We start from the raw sequence: 17,872 nt of genomic DNA on the forward strand, positions 1-17,872 counted from the left end.
TTCATGTGTAGCATAAAGGTTAGTTTTAGTGACTCAACACTACTGGGGATCAGCGTGGGCGTCTTTTTCTTACTGTTCAGACATTACATCAGTGTCTCTTGCAGACTTTCTACTCTCCAATTCATTGATGGTGATGATTAGATGTCACCGGGACAACGTTGTGTTACACTTGCTGCCTTGTGACACATTCTCCTTTAAGTGAAACATAAAACTTCTCTGGACCAGTATTTATAAGTAATGATACATCATCATGCTGTGAGGTAATTATGTTGAGTTTTCCACATTGTAGTCTTTGTATCCCGTACAGAGCTGAATAACTCTGGACACGCAACAAATTTGTGGCTTTGACACGCTTTAAGAAATCGGCCAGCTTTATGTCTAAACACAAGAGTGTCAGGCTGGTTCAACAGAAAACAATTAAATCTAATCATATTAAGTGAAGTAAATTTCTAATGTTGGATTTTGCTTTAAATATTTGACTTTTGTGAGCGTAAAATGCCTTTTAAGCTTTGGTCCATCAGTCAACTTGAGTCTGCCCTAAGGAATCATGACGACATTTTGCTCTTATCTTTGATTAACTGACTACAAGAACCTTTCTCACCACATGACATATGACTACAACCCTGAGTGTGTTTTAGCAACCGCATAAACAAGGAAGCATGTAATCTAAAAACTGAAAGCTGATAAGGGAGGAGGATTTATAGATTATTAATTATTGGTGAGATTTGATAATGCACATTGAAAATGCAGCTTCCCTCTTTTCTGACTGAAGTTTGGCTCTCACTATCACTGCCACTGTTTGACACTATCACAGTCAAAGAGCTTTATTGTTTTATTTTTCTGAAAAAAAAGTCCTCTTTTTAACCTTTGGCCTCAGCTTTTGGCTTTGTAGAAACAAAATGTGGTAATGATAGTTCATGAGAAGTTAATAACATTTTAAAGTGTCACAGTGGGGACATGAAGCTTACAGCAGCTAGAAAATAGAGGAAAATAATATTTACTTACTAAACTGGCTGAATATATTAAGAAACCAAATTTTAGTAGTTGAACATCCTTTATCACTGCCAGCATCCTCTTTCCATCTCCTTCCATTTGCTTATAACTGCAAGAAATAGGGGTTATTCAGCCACTGTGGTGCAAACATCCAGGAAACAATAATAAATTCCTTTCATTATCTCTTTCATCCTCCTTTCTTCTACTACCCCGATCAGTGGACGTAATAGCCCCGTCATGAACTTGGCAGAGCTGTTGGTGTTAAATTACCTGCGACCTGTGCCTCCCTCAGCATTCCACAGTAATTAAGAATATCTGCAGGGTCCACAGCAACTGTTCACAGGAATAAAGCAAAGGGCATTGGGAGAAAAAAGGAAAAATGTGTATCTGTTTCAGCACACTGTGATGTCACCGGTGAGAGCTGCTGGTCTTTTTTTGTGCGTGTGATTTAGAGAAGCTCGTGTACAATGCTCACCCTCCCCATTCCCTCAGTTGTTGAAAGAAAAGGAAAGTGAGTGACTGTGTCAGGATGCAGAGGATGGCTTAGAAGTGAAGTCATCTGGGCTGAGGAGAAATAAGGGGGAATTAGAAAGAAAAAAAGGGTCATATGTCCACCAATCAACATGTGCCGGAGCAGCTCTGAGCACAAATGGAGTTGTGGCAGATGTTGTCTGAATAATGAGTGGGGGCGGGGCATGAAACCTTCTGCCAGGAGGGTGTCTGTCAGTGCGAGGGGAGCGATGAGAGAGGAAGGGCAGGCTTTTTTGTTTATGTAGGAGTACCAGCTCTACTCAGAGCTACCCGCACTTCTCACTAGAGCCTGTTGGATTTAACTGTGGATATTTTCATTTTGAAAAGATTTTCCTTTAGCTCACATGGATGCTACAAGGATTTCAGGGTTAAAGAAGCACTTTGGACCGGAGGAATACATATAAAGTTTTGACAAAAGCCTTGAGGAGTATTTTTGGAATTGGTGATTCTAAGGCAGGGTTTTGATTCCAAATTTGGATTATAAAGCCGCTATGAGTGTGTTTGATATAGTAGTGTTTTTTAAAATTCTTTCAGTTTATTATTTTTTATCATGACCAACTTGGTTTTGGTTATGTTTTTTAAAGACACAATTTTGGAAAGCAAATGTTGAAATTACTTTTGAGAAACAAGAAGAAATGCTCTTTTTTAATTTATTTACTCCTCGTTTAAGAGCAAGCATATATAATTTTGCACAGAGTTGGTGCTCATGTATGCTTGCCACGTTGTGCTCCTTTATAAATTGTTTAGGGTGCACTAAAACAACTGATATTGTACCTCAAAGGATTTCACTACATCCTTAATCTTTTCTTTTTGGTGAGTAGTGACAGTTTTTTTTATCATGGGCAAACCGCTGAGCAGACCAGATTGCCTCAGACAAAACCCTTCATGTGTGGGGAAGGGGGAGGAGGAGGACTTGAACATTGACGACTGCTATGTGCCCCAGAGATCCATTTATGACACCGTCCGGCTCAATGAGCAGATAGACTCTGGCTCAAAGGGCAGCCTTTCCTCTCGACACTTCACAGGCACCTTACCCTACACACACCGCACATTAGACCTCAGCAGCCTCTGTGGGAATGGAGGTCTTTCTGCTTCCAGTTCGTTTGAGCTCCGAACTAGAAAACCTGCCATACTGGATGAGCGTGCAGTCTTTGATGGGCTTAAACTCAATGGGAACATAATGAGGGTCAGCGATACAGTGCTGCCTAAGTCGCGTCTGCAGGGAGGAGAGAAGAAGGACCATCCTCCACACCGTCGGTCATGGCGGACTTTTGCCCCTACTAATTTGGGCGAGTTTGCAAGCCGCAGTGGGACGCTGTGTTCAGGGAGTGTAGAGAGGTCTGGCGTGATCAATGGCAGAGGAGGCCAGAGTATGACCAGCTCACTGACATCTGAAGAGGACAGTGGTCTGTACAGCCCCTCTGTGGAGCGAGAGCGACATGCACACAGGTCCCACAAAAGAACAGGCCCTGGTACAAGGAGCTTTTCATCCTCAGAAGCAATGCACATGTCTGGAGACCTGAGAACAGGGCGATCACTCAGCTCAGGGCAGGAGGACTTTCTCTTTTCTCCTGTAAGGGACAGTCGGTCTCTTTACCACAGTAGCAGCTTGGTTCAGGAGCCACGAAAGAGAGAATCTGGTGTGGTGAGGCTTAATGAAAAGGATACCCTGAGCAATGGAGAATATAAATACTCCACAGGGAGGTCATCTTCAGGGTCAGCCTCTAGAAGTCAAAACGACAGCTCTGGGTGGCGTTCCAGGACTGTAACAGACTACGATGAGCTGTCCACTGCTGAACTGTTGGAGGATGTGTCATCTCAGGATGATTGCGAGTTGGTCAGTGTGGTGGTGACACAGCCTGAGACATACGGAAACTCTGTAACTGTACCCACAGAGAGCTGCCAGCAAACATATCCATGCACTATTCAACAAGGAGCGTCCAAATATAACATGGAGGAGCTGGAGGAGTTCCTACAATCACTGGAAGCCTGTTTGCCTAAAGCTTTACAGACATTCCAGCATGCAGGGGAGCACGAGATTGAGGCCTTACTAAATGCCATTGCTGCATGTCCTGAAATGGACCCCATGGGTTATTTCTCTCCGCAGGTGCCCAAAAATTCCCTCTATTTTTTTCTTTTTTGTCATTATCATCTTTGATTTTGTCCCAGATGTTGGATTCTTACATATCAGATTACAATATAAGTGCATTAGGTTTAGCCAAGGAAGTCTGTCACAGCTGCACTTTAACTGTTAAATTGGCTCTACAAAGAGCTGCTGACTCAACCAGTCAGTTTTTCCAGTGCTTTGTGTCAGCTGGATTTTTTAACAATTAACCTGAGGTGATGATGCTGCAACATGCCTCAGAATATGAGACAGAAGAACCTCTCAGGATTGGATAGATTTAATTTACACACTACATTTAAATAATCAGATTTTTTTTGTTTTTAATGTTAATTAATGTTATTATCAATATTAAAAATAATTATTATATTAGCTCTTAAGATTAACAATCTGTTTTCAAAGGGTGGTCTGGTCAGAAACTTAAGTAAACAGGAATAACGCAACAACATGAGCACATACACTGTACACAGAATAATGTATAGACATTAATATCATAGGATAAGGAACTAAAAACCTAAATCATTTGAAAGATGAAACTCTTGAGAAAATAAAACAGAATGAACAATCATTGCAGACCTAACAAGGAAGAATAGTCCATTATAACATTCACAACCACATATATCTGTCACTTGAATGTTTAAAATGTGTTTAAATGTGTTTAGTGACCAGCTTACCTAAAATTCAGGTGATTTTGTGGCTGTTCCAAGCAGATCCTTAAAAAATACAATGCAAAAACTAAATCGGTTTTCTGCATCTTAAACAGCAACATGCTCTAGGTTTAGTTTATTTAGGCCAAACAAACATTTTCAGATGACAACACCTTTATAGCTTAATTACACTGATTGTTTCGTTAAAGTATTTCTGAAATGTTCACTGATTTGTTTCTTTTGTCTTTAGGCTTTCCAGAAAAACGACATTGACCCATTGCAGACACAGCTTCATGACATCAACTCGCTCGGGCAGGGCCTCATTCAGAGTGCTGCTAAAGGCACCAGCACCAAGAAGCTCGAGGATGACCTGGAGGGCGTCAACTCAAAGTGGAATACCCTCAACAAAAAGGTTAATACCGGTCTGACTGGTTATGTTTACATTTGTTTTGTGGTCATTTGTGAAACCTTAAAGAGATATTTGCAGTGTAATGAATCACTCGTTTTTAAAATTTGTTGCAGTGTTTACTTTGGTGATTTTATATTTACCATGTGGTCTGCAGATTGCTGAGCGTTCAGCGCAGCTGCACGAAGCCCTGTTGCATTGTGGGAGGTTCCAGGATGCTTTCGAGTCGCTTCTCAGCTGGTTGACTGATACAGAGGAGCTTGTGGCCAATCAAAAGCCTCCTTCTGCAGAGTTCAAAGTGGTGAAAGCACAGATACAAGAGCAAAAAGTAAGCATTAGATCTAACACTAACACTTCAACACACAGAAAAAAAAACACTGAACATTTACTTTCCCATTCATCTTACTTAACTGACATTTATTATTGAACAACAGTGTGGATCACAAAGCTTTTTCTATTTGATGAACAGATAATTTGTGCCTGTTAGATTGACTGTTTTTGTAAACAAAGCAATGCAATAGTGCTCAGTAACTCTCGTCCTTTGTTCGTCTTTGACAGCTCTTACAGAGGCTGCTGGACGACAGAAAGCCGACCGTGGAGCTAATAAAGAAGGAGGGAGGGAAGGTTGCAGAACTGGCGGAGTCTGTGGATAAGGAGAAGGTTGCAAAAGAAATAAAATGCCTGGGGCAGAGGTGGGACACTCTGCTCAAGAAAGCTGAAAATAGGTCTGTATCTATGTAAACAAATCATCTTAAACATGCTTCATTTATGGCATGGATTTCTTTAAAAAAAAATCAATTACATTTTTTAAATAATTAAATCAGATAATTATTTAGTCAGCTTTTTAAGACCAAAGCTTTGTAATTTTAAAAAGACTTTTTTTTTTATTGCAAAACTTTTAACAACACCTAAAGTGGACCATGCTGATCCAATCCTAATCCTATGCTGTTTATATATTTCCATGTATGTGGCAGGCACAAGCAACTGGAGAGCATCTTAGTGGTGACTCAGCAGTTCCACGAGACTTTGGAGCCACTCAGTGAATGGCTTGCAGTCACAGACAAACACCTTGCCAACTCTGAGCCAATTGGCACTGAGACATGCAAGCTAAAGGAGCAAATCTCACAGCATAAGGTAAAATCCATCACAAACAGTTCTGGTCTGCTGATTTCAGTTTAATTTATTGTGCTTGTTGATTTACGTTTGAGTTTTCATTATCTCCCATTTTTCTTTTTGTTCAGTTTTTGCTTCATATTTATGTTTTTGTGTTTTTCATTTTTTTGTCATCATTTCTTGGTCCATTCCCCATCCCCCATGGCCAGGCCTTAGAGGAGGAGATTATGAATCACAGTAAAGACCTATTTCAGACCGTCAGTTTGGGTCAAATCCTGAAATCTGTGAGCTCAGCGGATGAGAAGGAGTTTGTTCAGTCCAAACTGGACACTGTGCAGGGCAGTTACATTGAGCTCCAGGAGCGATGCAGGAGGAAAGCTGACATGCTGCAGCAGGCTCTTGCAAATGCTCAACTGTTTGGAGAGGATGAAGTGGCCCTCATGAACTGGCTCAACGAGGTGCACTCCAGACTGAGTGAAGTGTCTGTGGAGGACTACAAAATAGATGTTCTTGAGAAGCAGCTGACAGAACAACGGGTATACAATCCTCCTCAGGCCAGCCATTGTCCTTTTTCTTTAGTTGCATCCATCATCTTTTACTTTATTCAAATGATTTTTTTGTCACAACGTGTTTACACTGGACCATGTCTTGTCCTTCTCATTGACTCTCTGAGTTTTATATTTTTTTCCTTCTTTGCAGAAACTACAAAGTGATATTGAGCTGAGGAAGAAGAATGTTGACCAAGCCATCTCTAATGGGATGGAGCTACTGAAGCAAACAACAGGCATGTTCGATTTATTTCTGCAACATTTTCTTGCCTGATTTATAAGCAGTTTAACAGCAAAGTTTACATCCACTGGCATGAAAAATCAATTCATAGCTAGCATTTACATGAGACTGCTACTGTTTGATCTGTGTGGTAATATCTGATGTCATGCAAGTGTCATAAATATGGTTTAAATTTCATTTTATATTCATTCTCTTTTTTCCTTTTTTTGATACCTTGATTCAAAAAGCAAATAGAGCATTATACAATATCTCATAAACTCTTCATACTTTAACTTTTTTTAAATCTTGATTTGAAAAGTAGCCAATTCTTAAGCTATCAGACAAATGTCAAAATAAATGAGGTTTGGGCTAAACAGTAATGACAATGTCAGGATTCATTGGGCTCAAACTGTAAAAGAGTGGTTCAGGGAACATGAGACAGCATTTTCATGTAGACTATGAGAATCTTTGGGTTTGGAGAGTTCACACAAAAGTCTGACCCTAAAGGTGTGATCAGTTTCCTTTTACTTTCTTTTGGTAAGGCAGTACAATTTCCTCAGGAATATTTTGAAGCTAAAGAATGAAGCATTGGAAATTGGACAGACTTTCTTTTCTTGCCTTTCCCAATGACAATCACAACAGAACATGCTTTCATCTGATCCAGTCTAATACCTACTTATTATCATTGTTTGCTTACAACCACTGGCCAAGATAAACTATAGCATGTGCAGCACTTTGCTTTGGTGTTAAAATAAGCAACATGTCCATTAAGCTGATTATAAAGGGTTCTGCCAATTTTGGCCAAGCTAACAACAAGCTATACCTCCCTGTTATCAATGCACTTTTATTTCATTAATTGCCTTTAAAAAAATGTCTTTATTTACTTCCATTTACAGGTGATGAGGTGGTTGTTATCCAAGGCAAGTTGGATGGAATTAAAACAAAGTATGCTCAGATAAATTCAATGAGCGGCAGTGTTTTGAAGACTTTGGAGCAGGTTTTGAGTCTCTCCTCAAAGCTGCAGCATTCTCATGAAGACCTGAGTTCCTGGCTTGAGAAAGCAGAGGCTGAGATTAAGATTTTTGCTGATCAGGAGCCAGTAGACGAGCAGCAGCTTCATTCACAAAACAGTCGGAAGGTTGTTTTATTTTTTTCATTTAAGAAACAAATACCAGTGAATAGCACTCATTTTTATATTCTTTATCTAAACGCTGCATGTATTTTTGTTCAGACCTTGCTGAAAGAGACTAAAGAACAAAAGCCTGTGTTGGACAAGATAAATGAGCTGAGCAGTTCACTCCTGGACCTGATCCCCTGGCACACACGGGAGGGTTTGGACAAGCTGGTAACTGAGGATAATGAGCGGTACAGAACCGTCTGGGACACTATCACCCAGCAGGTCGACCAGATCAACGCTGACATTCTCAAGTCGCAGCAGGTACGTCACAGACTCAAAGACTCTACTTCACCATCATTCTCCTTTTATTTTCAGTTAAATCCTATCCTTTTTTTCCTCAGTTTGAGCAGGCTGCAGACTCTGAGCTTTCCTGGCTGACTGAAGCTAAGGGGAAGCTGCTTTCTATGGGTGAGATCAGGCTGGAGCAGGACCAAACCGTAGCCCAGCTCCAAGCACAAAAGGTTAGTCTACAATGTAGCATTTGTGCTGTGTATGGGTAGACCAATAGCATCGTTTTAACAAAGTACAATAAAAACTGTAATGAGTTGATGATGGAATATTAAACAAGGAAGGAATTTATTGAAACTGGGGAATCCAGGGCAGAATCCAGAAACAGTCCAGCAGAGAGTGGCAACAAGTTCCTAAAATGCTGTGGGGTACAGGATCCTGAAAAAGGGCTCCAGACATGAATAGGGAAGATCCAACAATCCAGAAGAGTAGTAATCAGACAGGCAGGGTCATTCACAAGAAGGCAGAAATCAGACTACTTAGAGACAGGCAGGGCTCAGTGGTCAATCTAAAAAGGCATAAGACAGGAAAAAAAATCCAACAGGGAATCAGACACAGGGAAATCCTGGAGACGTAGCAAGGTCAGTAACAGGTATCTAGAAACAAGAGACAAATGCTGGATATCAACAGAGTAAACTATGTTGACCATCTGGCAGGGAAGCAGAGACTGGAGTGTGTTTAAGTAGGGCGGGGAGCAGGTGGGGAGAGTGAGTAATCAGGGCAAGTGAAACAGATGAGCTTGATGAGGAAGTGGAGGTTCCTGCAGACAGCGATCACTGACAAAAAACAGTAGTTTGACATCCAGCCTAACTCATTCTGCCAATTTTGCAGATTTTCTCCATGGACATCATGAGACACAAAGATGCAGTGGATGAAATTGCGAAAACGGGAAAAACCATCATGAGCAGCAAAAACCCAGAAGAGAAAGAAGTCTTGAAGGTGAAATTAACTGGTGTTAAAGTTTAAACAATTTTTTTTTATAAAGAAAATTATAAGCTAAATGACCTCTTTGGTTTTTACTCAGGCCAAGATCCAGACTCTGTTGGAGAAGTATGGCATCGTCAGTCAGCTGAATTCAGAGCGCTGCTTGCAGTTGGAGCGAGCCCAGTCTATGGCCACGCAGTTCTGGGAGACTTATGAGGAGTTGTGGCCGTGGCTTCAGGAGACCATAAGTACCTTCAGTCAGCTGCCTGCTCCTGCAATCGAGTATGAAACGCTCAGGCAGCAGCAAGAGGAGCTCAGGGTAAGAAGCCAACATGATCTGTAAGACTTTTAATCCAGTAAAGATTAATTAAACTGAATGTGTAATATCCTATGCAGCAAATGCGAGAACTTATTGCCGAGCACAAGCCCCATATTGACAAGATGAATAAGACGGGGCCTCAGTTACTTGAACTCAGTCCAGTGGAGGGGGTCCCCATCAGAGAGAAATACACAGTTACCGACCAACTGTACACCAAACTCAAGGCTGATGTTAAGCAGAGAGCTGCAACTTTGGATGAAGCTATTTCCAAATCCACACAGGTGAGGAGCATCTAATTATAAGACCTGTCCATGGAAGTTTTTCTTAAAAGATTTTTACAATTAAACCAAAATTTGCTGGTTTATTGGCAGAGTTTATCATTTTTTGACAATAGATAATCATAATATATGGTACAGGTGTAGAAGTAGCCAAGCTGACATCATAACCATATTTCACCATCTAAAGCTTTATGGAGCATGATCATTTTGTATTAAAGTTGCAACAAACTGCAGAAATTAAATGTATAGAACTATTTTTTTGTTCTTAAATACAGTGACTTTGTTTAGCATAAAAGCTAATAAATTGCTATCAGAAATTAGGAATTAAGGTGTTCCCTTTCCTTTTTCTCTAAGTTTCATGATAAAATTGACCCCATGCTGGAGTCTCTGGAACGTATCGCTGAACGCCTTCGTCAGCCTCCATCCATCTCAGTGGAAGTGGACAAGATCAAGGAACAGATAACTGAAAACAAGGCCGTCTCTGTGGATTTGGAGAAGCTACAGCCCTCTTATGAGACGCTGAAGCAACGAGGGGAAGAGATGATTGCTCGGTCGGAAGGAGTAGACAAGGACATCTCTGCCAAAGGTATGAAACACACTGTACCTTTAGACCTGTTTTTAATTTATTTAGTTTCTTTTTTTTTTCTTTTTTTTTAATGTTATTGTAAAATATCATATTCTTTTTTTGTTGTTTTTGATGTAATCCTAGGCTTTTTGGCAGCTGTAGTAATTTTGCCTTAAATGGAAATAAGTTAGATAAAAGAAGAATGAAGAAAGTCAGAAACAAAAACAAAGCATATTTTAATGTTGATTCATCCATTTATCAAAACCATGGTTCAAGTTCTTTGTTTTAGCTCTTGTCTGGTTTTATCTGTTGTTCTGTTTCAAATAAAATAAACTATAAGAGATGCAACCCAATTTTTGCACCTTTCCACCTGTCATTGTGAAATTTCTTTCTTTCTTTTCACTTATCATATATTTTTACCTTTTTTTTTTTCTCTCTTTTTTTAGCTGTAAAAGACAAGCTGGACCACATGGTGTTCCTGTGGCACGACATCCAGGCCTTGCTGGAGGAGCGGGAGGCGAAGCTGCTGGATGTGATGGACCTGGCGGACAAGTTCTGGTGCGACCATTGTGCTCTCATCGCCACCATCAAAGACAGCCAAGACCTGCTGAAGGAGTTGGAGGAACCCGGAGTCGACCCCTCTGTCGTCAAGCAGCAGCAGGAGTTTGTGGAGGTGGAGATGGTCCTTAACCAACCAAGTGATTACTGGAAGTGAGAAAGTTTTTAAATTGATTTTTTAAAATGCTATATATTTTCACAGGGATTTAAGGAGGAGATTGATGGGCTGCAGGAGGAACTTGATGTGGTTCAAAATCAGGGTGCAGAACTCATGACTGCCTGCGGGGAACCTGATAAACCTGTGATCAAGAAAAGTCTTGATGAGGTAATATTTTCCATTAAAATTCATCTTTACGTGACAATTTTTTTTTCATGCAGAAACTTTGCAGTGTCGATAAAGTTATACTTTGTCTGTGATGATCTTTTACAGGTGAATTCTGCTTGGGAAAACCTTAATAAGACTTGGAAGGAAAGAGTAGAGAGGCTGGAAGAAGCCATGCAGGCTGCTGTGCAGTTTCAAGATGGCCTGCAGGTACTTGAATTAAGAGTCAGACATGAACAGGCTGACTTACAAAGTTCTTCCAGAACTTGGATCAAACATAAGAAAAACCATTTATTTTAACTCTATTTTTACTGTTTATTGAGTAATAGAATAACTGAGTTCATGTTCATCAAGACATTTTTATGTTTTTGAAAGCTAAACAGAGACAGTGAGCCAGATCATTTTAAGGCCTCAGATGAACCACAGATTACAGTACAGTCAACTCGAGTTGTACATTTTATGAGAGAGCTATTAATTTAGAAACAATAAACACCAACCAGAGTCCTGTTCTATATTTAGTTCAAGCTTTAACTCGTGTGAAGTTCTTTTAAGATCTTTTTATGGTGGGAAATAAATTCTCTGCACAGATGGTTAAATTTTGTTTAGGTTAAGAACATTGTTTTCCTCTGTAAAGCTTTTTTTCTTAACCACTTCATTGTATGTGTCTTTATATTTTGTAAACTGCACATAGCAGCTGTTATTTAAAGCATAACATGAGACAAAACTGTGAAACACGGCTCCCTATATCTATTTAATGGTTTCTTACTTTGCACCCAGGGTATGTTCGACTGGGTGGATATTCTGGAGAGCAAACTGGATTCAATGTCTCCTGTTGGTACAGACCTGGAGACTGTCAAGCAGCAGATTGTAGAGCTCAAGGTACAGTCTGCTTCATTTGTGTTTGTTATGTGATAGTAGATCCCTGCTGAGAAATTAATTTCTTTGCCTTCACTAACATTTTTGCTAACGGAGCAGATGTTTTTGGACGCCAGCTGTGCTCATATTGATTCATAATCTCTGCTGGTTGATCTTTTGTGCACAGGTATAAAAGCTTTGTATGAAAATATTCACAAAGTTGCCACATGTACTTTGATGTACCATAAGACAAATCTTGTCCTGAAAAGAATAAGCTTGCATTGTCTTTATGACTTAGTACTTGTGTTGACTCACTGGGTGCGCCACTGCCTGTGCTGCTTTGTCAGGAGTTCAAAGGAGAGGCGTACCAGCTCCAGATTGAGATGGAGCGTCTGAACCACCAAGCAGGCCTCCTGCTGAAGAAGGTGACGGAGGAGGCTGATCGCTGCGCCATCCAGGAGCCAATGTCTGAGCTCAAGATGCTGTGGAAAAACCTTGATGAGAAGATCATCGGCCGGCAGGTCAGAGCAGGGAAACGGGCAGAGGAATTTATCATAAATCAATCGTCCACTGGCGGTTATTGCTCAGTTATCGTAAAAACACAGCATCCATAGTTTCTTCAGTATTAATGTAATTAAATCATAAATGTTATTCATAAAAATAACACTTCTATCACTTTTTACAGTTTATAACTGTAAAGGTTAAAAATCCTGTTTAAAGTAATAAAACTTAATTTGACAATTATGTCAGCAAAATAAAAAAAGTAAATACGTGAAATTTATTTAAATTTGTGTTTTTATTTAAAATTTTTTTTCAAACATTCACTTTTTTTTTTATTTTATTGAACAAAACCATGTTATATTTTTCTACTTTATTTTAGTTGGGTATATTTTAGGAAAAATCTCTGAAGTATAAAATTGTATACATTTTTTAAGTATAAAAAAAATCAGACATAGCAATGGCTTCAAAAGACTGGTAAATGTGTTGTGTGTATGTCAAATGTTTTAACTGATCCTAGTATCTAATGGATCAATCTGTCATTAATCCAGCACAAACTAGAGGGTGGACTTCTGGCTCTGGGCCAGTTCCAGCATGCACTGGATGAGCTGCTGGCCTGGATGAGCCACACCGAGGGGCTGCTTGACGAACAGAAAAAAGCTGCAGGAGACCCCAAAGCCATCGAGATAGAACTTGCCAAGCACAACGTAAGGAGAATCTTCTCCCATCTTATGTTTCTTTTAGCTGTTTTTCAAAATAACAGCTTTGTGACAGAAACACACTTTATTGTTTAAAAGAAATGGGACAAGATGGCAGTAGATTAATTCTGTTAATGCGTATTTCATTCTCACAGTCTTTATGGAAGCTAATAAAGTGACCTTCATAAATCAGCCTAACACTTTGTGTGATCTTGTCTTAAACATTTTTTCATTACTGGCTGTTTGATCTCCTCAGGTCCTCCAGATAGACGTGTTGGCTCACAAGGCAACAGTGGAAACTGTGAACAAAGCTGGTAATGAACTGGTTGAGTCAAGTGCTGGAGAGGAAGCTTCTAGTCTGCAGAGCAAACTGGAGAATCTGAATCTGAGGTGGAAAGCTATCCTTGAGAAGACAGAGCAGAGGAAGCAACAGCTGGAAGCTTCCCTGCTTCAGGTATCAGAATTACTTGAACAGCAAGTTAATTTAATAAAGCGTGACTCATTCTTTTCTCCTGGGGGGAGCAAGTATGTCATGTTAAAGTCATAAAGTTCTGTGGGGAGGAGTGATTATTGTTACCCCACACCCCCACCACACATGCACACACACCCTCCTGATTGGTGAGCTTCCTATGTTCATAAATTGACATTTTTGGGGGAGGGGAGTTATTTAATGTGAGGAGAGGAACAATAAGCTGAAATGTTTCTTTAAAGTAATAATTTTTCCTGATTTAGATGGATTTTTTTTGTGTTTTCACTAAGACAGAGTTTAGAGTATTTATAAAGCTAAAACTGAAAGTGACAAAATATGTTTCTTTTCAAAGGTATCTTTTATATTCATAATGTTCAAACCAAAAAGATAAATTAAAAGAAGGCTACAATCAAGAATCACTCAGTTGTTTTCACTCAAAGGCTTCAATAAATTGTGGCCAAAGCTTTTACACCACTGAATAGCTCAGACATCCAGTTTAGGAATTAATAACTCAGACATCCACCTCTCTGAGCCTCAGTTTTCTAACAATGAGTGTGTGTGTGAGCCACCTTTTGTCCTGACTCAGGTTGTATTGTGTTGTAGGCCCAAGGTTTCCATGGTGAGATAGAAGATATGCAGCAATGGCTGAAAGACACAGAACGTCAGCTGTTGGCATCAAAGGCTGTGGGAGGCTTACCAGACACGGCCCGGGAGCAGCTTAACGCCCATCTGGTATGTGTTTAACAATATGAAAGGCTGCATACAGATGGCAGGCTGGCAAGGAGCTGACTGTGTCTTTTCTGTGTTTTTTCTAAAGTGTGAAAATTAAATGACACTGCAAAATACCATACTTGCATCGCCTCACAGAAGACGACCAAAAACCTTTTAAGTGTTTCAGATTGATTCAGCCATGTCTGCCTATAATGAATTTAGGAATGTTTTCCTTATTTGTTTTTGCTCCCAGTAATGGAGACACTTTAACAGTGAGAGTTTCCTAAAGAATCATCAATGATGACTTTTAATGGAAGTAAAACAGAGGGATTATTTACAAGCAATAACTTTTATCAGTATAATAACTTTATGCTGTTTAAATGGCATTCTTTCTCCATTTTTGGACCAAACTTGGACTAACTGCTGACAAACGAGCTGTCTTGAACTGTAATCTTGTCTTGTTGGTGACAGATTTGTGCTTCTCATGCCATTGTGTTTTTCTTTCCTTCTTATAGGAGTTGTGTTCTGCCTTTGAGGCCAAGGAGGAGCTATATCAGGAGCTGCTGAACAAGGGTCACCAGCTGCTCGCAATGACGCCCGATGGCCCAGACAGCAACACAGAGCAGGACCTCACCAACCTGAAGGAGAAATGGGAAGCCGTGCAGGCAAAGGTCACTGACAGAAAGGTAGGGAGTCTGAATGGCTGTCACTGCTGGAAGTTTAGTGATTCACCACTTCAGATCCCAGCGAGGGATTGCTGACATACACTTGAGCCATGACTCTGCAGCTGAAAGCCTTTAATCCCAGTGCTGATAATGAATGGTGTAAGTGCTGGCAAGGACACACAGGATGTGGTTACACTGTAGATCACAGCAGTGGAGCTGCCGTGTGAGTGGAACCAGTGTTCCCACATGTTCCCTTTAGTGAAGACCCGATAAGTGTGTAAAAGAAATGGAAGAAATAAATAGCTATTTTAGCCAAAACTGAGTCATCTTTTCAATGTTAGTACTCCACAACATTTTCTCTATTTTTTTTAAAACCCATTAAGTAAATATCATCATTTAGCGTGACAGAGATGAATCCTTTCTGCCTTTACCATTTCTCACTCCAGACATAGAGCTCCTTTTTCTGGCTGTTTGTCTGCAGTAATGTTTTTGCTTCCTATTTACTCTGGTCCCGTTTCCTGAAATTCAAAGTCTTGTAAATCATTGCCAAGATTTGCAGACCAAAGCCTCTCATCATTTCTCACTCATTCAGTTCAGTTGTATAGAGAGCTGGAGCACAATATTCAAGCAGTAAAGATTTTCTTTGGTATACACAAACTATTAAAGTCTAGCTGCACATTTAGTGAGAATGGGGGTTTATAATATCTGGCAACAACACGTTATTACCTTAAAATCACATCAGGTTTGCAATATCATTAACAGTGTTTACTGACATGCAATGAACCTCTCTGGCTTCCGCTGTGTTGAACGGATATCGTTCAGTGATGGAGCCACTGTGGATGTTTCTGTTATTCAATTAAAAACTCATCATTGTCTTTCAGCCTCATCATCGGCCCCTACAGAGATGTTAACTTCCGATGTTAAAACAGGCACAACTGAAGTTACCAGAGAATCTTTGCACAGCTCTGAGTCGAACAGAGGATTGTGATCTTTGATATCAATCTAGGACAGACAAATCCACACTTTCTCATGCTCATGCTATGTCTCCACAGGCGAAACTTGAAGAGGCGTTAACACTAGCCACAGATTTCCACAACTCTCTGCAAGACTTCATCGTCTGGCTAACCCAAGCTGAGCAGACGCTGAACATGGTTTCGCCTGCTTCCCTCATACTGGAGACCATCATGTTTCAGATTGATGAGCATAAGGTAATGTCTGCACACACAGGACAGCTGCACAGTCTCTGAAAAGAAATAAAATGTTGATGAAGAGAAATTGATTTTAAAATGCATGATTACTTTTTTTTTTGTGGAATAAACACTATGATAAGTAAGTGAAAAGCAGATTTTTCAATCACTATTCTGCTTTGACCTCAGGTCAACAATGACTTAATGGCATTTGTTTAGTAATTCCGAATGAAGCTCAGTAGCACATTAATCAGATGGATTACATAACCTCCACCATCAACCAAAACCCATTATTCCTTTTTGATATTATAACACCTGACCTGAATGTCTCCCCTTTCTATGACCTTCTTTATTTGTGCAGATGTTTGTGACAGAGGTGAACTCCCACAGAGAGCACATTATTGAACTGGATAAGACCGGAACACATCTGAAGTACTTCAGCCAGAAACAGGATGTGGTGCTGATCAAGAACCTGCTGCTCAGCGTACAGGGCCGCTGGGAGAAGCTGGTGCAGAGATCTGTGGAGCGAGGTCGTCTGCTGGATGATGCCAGAAAGCGGGCCAAGCAGGTGCTGCTATAATGAATCTGACAAATCTTTGTTTCACTGATATCAGGCATTTTTATTGTCATTGAAAGCTGTAAACAGAATATACTAAGCCCATTTTAATATTCTGTCTGAAGGGCTTTTCAGTATTTTCATTACTGTGGGCCTTTTCTGTTTTGTTATGGCATAGTTTAATCATGTGAAAGCTAAGCTGGACTTTGTGATAAGTCAAGTAAAATAATATATTTTTTCTAAATGTTTTACTATTTTTCTTAATTTTTCATTAGTTTCATGAAACCTTTAATAAACTGATGGAGTGGTTGGATGAGTCTGAGAAGAGTCTGGACTCTGAAGTGGAAATTGCCAATGATCCAGATAAAATCAAGATGCAGCTGGTGCAGCATAAGGTGACTTATTATATTTTATAAAGTTTTATGCAACTTAATAAAGCCAGAGACCTTTAACAGCATGTAAAGCTGAATTTCATTCATTAAACAGGGACGTCTGCATCTTAAACCAACTGTTTACAAGCCAAAATAATGAGACTGCTCTTTCTTCATGTTAAAAGTGTACCGTCTGAGAGCTGGAAGCCAAACACTAAAAGATATTTATTTCAAAAGAATGCATTAATCCTAGATGTTCTTGTGTTACCGTTCCATCTTGTTGAGTTTGCAGTGCTATGTGGGGAGATTGGGCTAATCCTAGCATAATCCTGGGATGGACCAAATGTATTAAGGATTGGATACTTTTAATCTCTATGGAGCAGTGGCTGTTGAGTTTTGACCCCCTTTTTGTTTCCCTCACGAACACTGTCCTCTTAATCAGAAAACACACACACAAAGATTAGCGTACTGTTTGACACGTCAGTAATAGGAAGAATAAAATCTCTGTTGCCATGTTCATGTAAAAGATACAGGCTGGCAGAAGTCCACCAAACTCAGCTGTTGTGAATATGCCTCTAATAACATTTGATCTCACATTCAGGAGTTCCAAAAAGCTTTGGGTGGCAAACACTCAGTGTACGACACCACTTCTCGAACAGGGCGTGCCTTGAAAGATAAAACCTCCCTTCAGGATGATAATCAGAAACTGGACGACATGCTGAGTGAGCTGCGGGACAAATGGGACACTGTCTGTGGCAAGTCGATAGAAAGGTTAGAAAAAAATCTTCCTGCATTTGTTCCTGCTTTTAATCCCTACGTCCTCCACTCAGATGACTTGCAGCCTGGAGGGA

At 40.0% G+C, this 17,872-nt stretch overlaps 1 protein-coding gene across 1 annotated transcript in view; it reads left to right on the top strand.

Annotated features, from left to right (window-relative positions):
* The window catches only part of dst (dystonin), a 102,078-nt gene that overhangs the window by 74,054 nt on the left and 10,152 nt on the right, over positions 1 to 17,872 (top strand). The window contains exons 56-81 of the mRNA XM_042010765.1: positions 4,544 to 4,705; positions 4,857 to 5,027; positions 5,258 to 5,424; positions 5,674 to 5,833; positions 6,022 to 6,348; positions 6,512 to 6,596; positions 7,477 to 7,718; positions 7,812 to 8,018; positions 8,099 to 8,218; positions 8,877 to 8,984; positions 9,070 to 9,288; positions 9,366 to 9,569; positions 9,921 to 10,152; positions 10,578 to 10,804; positions 10,892 to 11,014; positions 11,120 to 11,221; positions 11,789 to 11,890; positions 12,214 to 12,387; positions 12,916 to 13,071; positions 13,319 to 13,516; positions 14,135 to 14,263; positions 14,758 to 14,928; positions 15,960 to 16,115; positions 16,456 to 16,662; positions 16,926 to 17,045; positions 17,623 to 17,792. Coding sequence (XP_041866699.1) covers positions 4,544 to 4,705; positions 4,857 to 5,027; positions 5,258 to 5,424; positions 5,674 to 5,833; positions 6,022 to 6,348; positions 6,512 to 6,596; positions 7,477 to 7,718; positions 7,812 to 8,018; positions 8,099 to 8,218; positions 8,877 to 8,984; positions 9,070 to 9,288; positions 9,366 to 9,569; positions 9,921 to 10,152; positions 10,578 to 10,804; positions 10,892 to 11,014; positions 11,120 to 11,221; positions 11,789 to 11,890; positions 12,214 to 12,387; positions 12,916 to 13,071; positions 13,319 to 13,516; positions 14,135 to 14,263; positions 14,758 to 14,928; positions 15,960 to 16,115; positions 16,456 to 16,662; positions 16,926 to 17,045; positions 17,623 to 17,792 — 4,439 coding nt within the window. The remainder of the gene's footprint in view (positions 1 to 4,543; positions 4,706 to 4,856; positions 5,028 to 5,257; positions 5,425 to 5,673; positions 5,834 to 6,021; positions 6,349 to 6,511; positions 6,597 to 7,476; positions 7,719 to 7,811; positions 8,019 to 8,098; positions 8,219 to 8,876; positions 8,985 to 9,069; positions 9,289 to 9,365; positions 9,570 to 9,920; positions 10,153 to 10,577; positions 10,805 to 10,891; positions 11,015 to 11,119; positions 11,222 to 11,788; positions 11,891 to 12,213; positions 12,388 to 12,915; positions 13,072 to 13,318; positions 13,517 to 14,134; positions 14,264 to 14,757; positions 14,929 to 15,959; positions 16,116 to 16,455; positions 16,663 to 16,925; positions 17,046 to 17,622; positions 17,793 to 17,872) is intronic.

This window comes from Melanotaenia boesemani, chromosome 16 (genome assembly GCF_017639745.1).
Source record: "Melanotaenia boesemani isolate fMelBoe1 chromosome 16, fMelBoe1.pri, whole genome shotgun sequence".
Taxonomy (NCBI): Eukaryota; Metazoa; Chordata; class Actinopteri; order Atheriniformes; family Melanotaeniidae; genus Melanotaenia; species Melanotaenia boesemani.